Source organism: Rhincodon typus, chromosome 46 (genome assembly GCF_021869965.1).
Source record: "Rhincodon typus isolate 14 chromosome 46, sRhiTyp1.1, whole genome shotgun sequence".
Taxonomy (NCBI): domain Eukaryota; kingdom Metazoa; phylum Chordata; class Chondrichthyes; order Orectolobiformes; family Rhincodontidae; genus Rhincodon; species Rhincodon typus.
The window spans coordinates 1,168,288-1,176,308 of NC_063377.1; the positions used below are offsets into that span (position 1 = coordinate 1,168,288).

Consider the following 8,021-nt stretch of genomic DNA (forward strand, 5'->3'; position numbering starts at 1 on the left):
CTATTTCACTTCTCTTTTGTGGTGGGAATTTTTAAATTGGATATAGCTATTGGATGCTTAAAGGTACAATGGTTAGTCCTATTCACCCTCTCTGGGTCTTCAAATCAGGTGGGCTTTGTGGAATGCTGCATAATAGCCCGGATTTTGTAATAGTAACAATGGTGAAATTGTCAGTTCTAGTGTCATTATTCATCCAAAACTGACAGTGCTTACTGGAGTCCACGTTTGTACAGTTAAATAAGGAAATCCCTTGTTATTGTCAGTGATTCTGTGCTTCTCCAATGGGTAGGTTTTAGAAGTCCACTCCACAATGCAGTTAGAAAAGTTTTGGAGCTGCTGATAACATGTATTGTTACATTTTTAATCATTGTTTAAAAAACCTTAAAAGGTGGAAACTTGATTGAGATCTAACTAGGTTAAGTGAAGTACTAAATTTCTAATTACTCCAGGGGAGGCGATGGCCTAGTGGTATTATCGCTAGACTATTAATCCACAAACCCAGCTGATGTTCTGGGGACCCCGGTTCGAATTCCACCATGGCAAATGGTGGAATTTGAATTCAATAATTAAGAATCTACTGCTCACCATGAAATGGTTGTCGGAAAATCCCATTGGTTCACTAATGCCCTTCAGCGAAGGGAATCTACCACCCTCCCCTGGTCTGGGCTACACGTGACTCCAGACCCACAGCAATGTGGTTGACTCTCAACTGCCCTCTGAAATGGCCTAGCAAGCGACTCAGTTGTACCAATTACCACAAAGTCTCCGATAAAACTTGACAGATCACCTGGCATTGACCTAGGCACCGAAAAAGACAATGGTAGAAACAGCCCTGTTGACCCTGCAAAGTCCTTCTCACTAACATCTGGGAGTTACTGCCAAAAATTGGGGGAGCATCTCACAGACTAGTCAAGCAATAGTCTGACAGTCATATTCAGAGAATCATACCTTACAGATAATGTCCCAGACACCACCATCCCCGGATATGTCCTATCCCACTGGCAGGGCAGACCCAGCAGAGGTGATGGCAGAGGGATATAAGGAGTCCTCAACATTGACTCCGGACCCCATGAAGTCTCATGGCTTCAGGTTAAACATGGGCAAGGAAACCTCCTGCTGATTAGCACATACTGTCCTCCTTCAGCTGATGAATCAGTACTCCTCAGCGCTGGAATGGTAAGGGCACAAAATGTACTCTGGGTGGGGGATTTCAATGTGCACCACCGAGAGTGGCTCGGCAGCGTACTACTGATCCAGCTGCTCGGGTCCTAAAGGATATAGCTGCTAGATTGGGTCTGTGCCAGGTGGTGAGGGAACCAACAAGAGGGAAAAAACATACTTGACTTCATGCTTACCAATCTGCCAGCTGCAGAAGCATCTGTCCATGACAGTATTGGCAACAGTGATCATTGCACAGTCCTTGTGGAGGAGAAGTCCCGCCTTCACATTGAGAACAACCTCCATTGTGTTGTGTGGCACTATCACTGTGCTAAATGGGATAGACTTTGCACAGATCTTGCAAATCAAGACTGAGCATCCACGAGGCGCTGTGAGCCATCAACAGCAGAATTGCACTCCAGCACAATCTGTAGCGTCATGGCCCGACATATCCCCCACCTCAACCATTACCATCAAGCCAGGGGATCAACCTGGTTTCAATGGAAGGTGCAGGAGGGCATGCCAGGAGCAGCACCAGGCATACCTGAAGATGAGGTATCAACCTGGTGAAGCCACCAAACAGGACTACTTGGCACACCAAACAGCATAAGCAGCAAGTGATCCCACAACTAATGGATCAGATCTAAACTCTGCAGTCCTGCCACATCAAGTCCTGAATGGTGGTGGACAATTAAACAACTCACTGGAGGAGGCAGCTCCACAAATATCCCCATCCTCAATGATGGAAGAGCCCAGCACATTAGCGCAAAAGATAAGGCTAAGCATTCACAGCAATCTTCAGCCAGAATGGATGATCCATCTCGGCCTCCTCCAGTGGTCCCCAGCATTACAGATACCAGTCTTCAACCAATTCGATTCACTCCACATGATATCAAGAAACGGTTAGAGACACTGGATACTGCAAAGGCTACAGGCCCTGACAACATTATGGCAATAGTACTGAAGACCTATGCCCCAGAACTTGTCGCTCCTGTAGCCAAGCTGTTCCAGTACAGTTACAACTCTGGTATCCACCCGACAACGTGAAAAATTGCCCAAGTATATCCTGTACACAAAAAGCAGGACAAATCCAACGCAGCCAATTACCACCCCAGTCTACTCTCCTATCATCAGTAAAGTGATGGAAGGTGTCATCAACAGCGTATCAAGCAGCACCTGCTCTGCGACGCCCGGTTTGGGTTCCGACAGGGCCACTCAGTGCCCTGATCTCATTACAGCCTTGGTTCAAGCATGGACAAAATAGCTGAATTCCAGAGGTGAGGTGAGAGCGACAGCCCTTGATATCAAGGCTGCATTTGGCTGTGTGGCATCAAGGAGCCCTAGCAAACGTGGAATCAATGGGTATCAGGGGGCAAACTCTCTGGTTGTTGGATTCATACCTGACACATAGGAAGATGGTCGTGGTTGTTGGTGGTTAATCATCTCAGCTCCAGAACATCTCTGCGAGAGTTCCTTAGGCTAGTGTCCTAGGCCCACATCTTCAGCTGTTTCATCAATGGCCTTCCCTCCATCATAAGGTCAGAAGTGGGGACGTTCACCAATGATTGCACAAGTGTTCAGCACCATTGGTGACTCCTCAGATACTAAAGCAGTCCATGTTCACATGCAACAAGATTTGGACAATATCCAGGCTTGGGCTGACAAGTGGCAAGTGACATTCATGCCACACAAATGCCAGGAAATGACCATCACCAATAAGAGACAATCTAACCACAGTCCCTTGACAATCAATGGTGTTACCATTACTGAATCCCCACTATCAACATCCTGGGGGTTACCATTGACCAGAAACTCAACTTGACTCACCACATTAACACAGTGGCTACAAGAGCAGGCCAGAAGCTACGGGTATTGTGGCGAGTAACTCATTTCCTGGCTCCCCAAAGCCTGTGCGACATCCACAAGGCACAAATCAGGAGTGTGATGGAATACTCCCCACTTGCCTAGATGAGTACAGCCCCAACAACACTCGAGAAGCTTGACACCATCCAGGATAAAGCAGCCCGCTTGATTGACACTACGTCCACAAGCATTCACTCCCTGCACCATCGATGCTCAGTAGCAGCAGTGTGGACTATCTACAAGATGCACTGCAGAAATTCACCAAAGATCCTCAGACAGCACCTTCCAAACCCACAACCACTTCCATCTAGAAGGGAAAGGGCATCAGACATACGGGAACATCACCACCTTCAAGTTCCCCTCCAAGTCACTCACCATCCTGACTTGGAAATATAATCGCCATTCCTTCACTATCGCTGGGTCAAATTCCTGGAATTCCCTCCCTTCTAGCATTGTGGGTCAACCCACAGCAGGAGGACTGCAGCAGTTCAAGAAGGCAGCTCACCACCACCTTCAAGGGCAACTAGGGATGGGCAAGAAATGCTGGCCAGCTAGCATCATCCACATCTCACAAATGAATAGAGATAAATGGTCTTTGAGCCAGAAACTACAAGTTACATTTGAGTGATTAAATACTCCACGATTCCATTTTTTAAAATTTATAAATGTTTATGACATTGTACTTGCTGCCTTAATCCCATGTGTGTCCCAATCATTTAATCAAGTTTTACAGAAACCAGAAGTGATATGGTTCAGTGGTTTAGTGATATGGTTAAAGATATCACTTTAATGTTTGATGGCCTTCTGCGTGGAGAACCAGGCCTCTAGGAATTCCCATGCTAATCAACTAGAAGCAAAAAGACATGACTAATACTCACTCAGCTCCATCCACATGGATAAGGAGAACCACCAGTTTTATTGCGACAACACCAGGATCGTGGGACAGGCCAAGCAGACAAGCACGGGAATTCCTAGGCAGCATGGTCACTCAGTGGTTAGCACTGCTGTCTCACAGCACCAGGGACCCAGGTTCGATTCCACCCTCGGGCAACTGTCTGTGTGGAGTTTGCACGTTCTCCCCGTGTCTGTGTGGGTTTCCTCCAGGTGCTCTGGTTTCCTCCCACAGTCCAAAGATGTGCAGCCTAGATGGATTGGCCATGCTAAATTGCCAGTCATGTTCAGGGATGTGTAGATGAGATGGGTTACAGGGGGATGGGTCAGTGTGGACTTGTTGGGCCAAAGGGCCTGTTTCCACATTGTAGGGATTCTATGATTCTACCTGCAATGTTGACATGTGGGAATCATGTTAGTAACAATGTGATGCTTTTTCTTACAATTGGTCAAACTAGTGCTTAAAAAATATAATGTTTCACTACTACTTGTTTGTCATACAGAATTTTTCTTCTACATATAGGTTCATGTTAAAAATCTATATTAAACAAGTGTGTTTTATAACATTCAAAACACAAGACTGCTTAAAAGATAATATAAAATTTCAGAACTACCACAACACAGACAGAGAGAGATAAATTATACTTACTTCTTAATTGCAAGCATAAAGTATAGACTTCGTGGCATCACAAGTAGTACTTGATCCCGTAAAATGGCATCCGTAATTTTTTTGGCAGCATAATTCTGATCCAAAGTAGGAAGGAGGTGTGGCCACCTGTACAGAAATTAAGTATAAATTGAGGTAAAAGCCTTAGTTTGATTGCTTGCAATGCATCCATTAAAATAAATTACGTGGGTATTGAAGAGTAAGAAACGTGGTCAGCCTCTTTAAAAAAGGTCTTGTTAACACAAATTTTCTCCAACATTGTTCTTCAGGTCCTCCCAACTAACAGCTACATTTAAAAAAAAATTCATAATAGCTATCGTCTGCTGTCTGCAATATCTGTAATAAAAATCGGTGATACTACCAGATCATAAAGTCTCATTCAGTACAATGAAGGTTTCTCAACACTTTCATTGGACTTGTGTCAGCCACGGCTTAGTTGGTAACACATTCACCTCTGAAACACAAGGTTCTGGCTTCGAGTACTAATCCAGGACTTGAAACCAAGAAAATAGAATGAGGCTGACCCCCAAGTACAGTATTTAACATGCCCTGGATTGACAGTCTTTTAATTAAATGCTAAATTTAAGTCCCATCTGCCTGTGCAGATGGATCTGACAAAAAAAAACCTATTTTGAAGAGGAGCAGGGAAGTTACCTCAAACAACATTTTAAAAATGTTTCTGGTAGTAAGCACATTACTTTTTATGGGAGTTTGCTCAGTGCCTACATTCCAGCAATGACTACACTTTAATATATTTAAAAAAAGCCCACAAGAGGGAGCTGGACTGATTTTTGACTGAGATTTACAATGGAATCATAGAATCCTTACGGAACATAAAGAGGGAATTTGACCCATTGATTCTGCGCTGACCCTCCAAATAGCATCCCACTCAATCCCCCTAACCCCACATTTACCATTGCTAATCCACCTAGCCTTCACATCCCCAGGCACTACAAAGCAATTTAACATGGCCAATCCATTCAGCCTGCTCATCTTTGGCCTGTGAGAGGCAATTGGAACACCCGGTGGAAACCCATGCAAACAGTCACCTAAGATTGGAATCGAACCCAATCGATTCCTGGCACTGTGAGCCACTGTAGGGGAACCAAAGAGGCAAGTGGATTTACGGTAAACAAATGCACTGTCAATATGATGTTCTGGACTGTTTCGAATACCAAGTCAAAGAGAATTTTCCAAATCTTTTTCCATCATTGGTCTAGTTTTTGTTTACTTTGGTGTCTCTCGTGTAGGCAGGAGGGATTCGGGGTGGGGGAGCAGTCATAATGCATCAGGAGTGTGAGAAATAGGTATGTTGGATCATTTGATTTTTTTTCTGTCTGTAATTTTCATTTGACAACTATGTATTTCCATTTTTAAAGTTTCAATTGCAAATAAGAATGAACAAATTAGAATGCATTTTGTTGACTGCCTTCACAATCTTGAAAACCTCAAGTCCACTCTTCTTCTGCCTTTCTCAAGGACAATAAATCATTCTAGCACCCTAAAATCCATTCATAAACACAGCTAATGTTCTTGGTATTCCCTCAAAAGGCCAAAAGCTCTTCTAGCTCTACATAACTCTGGACACACTACTCCAATTTTGACCTTGTGTGCATTGATTTTCTTCACTCCTCTACTGATAACTCTGCATTTAATTGCTGAGGGCACACATTCTAGAACTCCCTCCCTAAAGCTCCACGCGTAATTTCTCTCAAAATTTCTTCCTTAAAAGCTACCTGTGGCCAAACATTTGGTTGCCTGTCCTAATGTCTCCTTACGTATTTCAGTGACATTTTGTCTGCTAACACTCATCCGAAGTACCTATGGATGTTTCAAAGAGTTGAAAGGTGAATTGCTACGTTCCCAATTTGAAATAATAGCTTTTAAATAACCTATTTTTGCATTACATTTTTGAATGAATAAATGTGCATATAAACCATAACAAATTTAGTGAATTAACATGTATACATATTTAGTTTTACAGCCATCAAACATTCCCGTGTTTATGAAGTACGGGCAAACGATAGTAGTCTTTATACCGTTTTTCCCGGATGCTAGTAATTCTAGTGCAACAGACTCCGCAAAACCAATTGCTGCAAACTTACTTGAACAATAATCTGTAAAAGATGAACAACATCCATTCACCAAAAGTGTGGGAGTTGGTTTGACAGAAGTCAACTGTATTAGAACAATAGGACAATTTAATGAAATTTACTGTAAATGGCTTAGCATTTAGTGTCAGTAACTGAACTGATTGAGCATAAAGTGCACACAAATACCCCTTTAAATGCAAAATACTCCATGCATCTTCTAAAGAAAAAAAACTTACTTGCTGCCCTTTGTTCCTTCAGGTTTAACATTTCAGATAAAGAGGGTGACAGTTATAGTAACCAACTTTGCTTGGAAGTCCATGCATACCACATGAATAAAATTAGCCTCATCAGGCTTTTCTGTTAGCTCACCAAAACAAAAATCAAAAGATATCTAAAGGGAGATGGTGGCCTGGCAGTACTGTTACTACATTAGTAACCCAGACACCTGGGTTAAGACCCAGTGACAAGGACTCAATTCTCATTATGGTGGCAAGTGGAATTTAAATTCAGTTAACAAATCTGGAGCAAAGAGCTAGCCAAACCATTGTTCATTGTCAGGTACACCGATATCCTTTAAAAGGGAAGAAGTTGGCTCACTAATACCCTTTAAAGAAAGAAGCTGTGACTCCAGACTCTGAGCAATGATTTTGACTGTCTACATGTACCCTAGGACTTTGTGCAAAGATAGGGAAGTGATTGCAAGGCCCCTTGCTGAGATATTTGTATCATCAATAGCCATGGGTGAGGTGGCAGAAGGCAGGAGATTGGGTGACATGATGCCATTGTTTAAGAAAGATGGTAAGCAAAAGCCAGGGAACTGTAGACCAGTGAGCCTTTCATTGGTGCTGGGCAAGTTGTTGGAGAGGATTCCGAAGGACAGGATTTACATGTATTTGCAAAGGAAAGGACTGATTAGGGATAGTCAACATGGCTTTGTGTGTGGGAAATAGTGTCTCACGAACATGATTGAGTTTTTCTGAAGAAGTGACAAAGAGGATTGATGAAGGAAGAGTGGTGGACGTTGTCTATACAGACTTCAGCAAGGCATTCGACAAGGTTCCTCATGAAAGGATGGTTAACAAGGTTAGATAGTATGGAATACAGGGAGAACTAGCCATTTGAATATAAATTGTCTCGAAGATAGGAGACAGAGAGTGGTGGTGGAGCGTTGCATTTCAGACTGGAAGCCTGTGACCAGCAGTCTGCCACGATTGGTGTTGGGTCCACTGTTTTGTCATTTGTCTAAAATGATTTGGACGTGAATATAGGGGGTACAGTTAGCAATTTTGCAGATGACACCACAATTGGTGGTGTAGTGGACAGGGAAGAAGGTTAGCTTAAAGTACAAC

General features: G+C 43.2%; 1 protein-coding gene across 1 annotated transcript in view; it reads right to left on the reverse strand.

Annotated features, from left to right (window-relative positions):
- Window positions 1–6,939, reverse strand: part of LOC109936945 (epidermal retinol dehydrogenase 2-like) — a 19,712-nt gene extending 12,773 nt beyond the window's left edge. Inside the window, exons 1-2 of the mRNA XM_048620277.1 lie at window positions 6,909–6,939; window positions 6,562–6,696 (exon numbers count right to left, since the gene is read on the reverse strand). Of these exons, the coding sequence (XP_048476234.1) occupies window positions 6,562–6,696; window positions 6,909–6,939 (166 nt within the window). The remainder of the gene's footprint in view (window positions 1–6,561; window positions 6,697–6,908) is intronic.
- Between the last annotated feature and the right edge of the window lie 1,082 nt (window positions 6,940–8,021).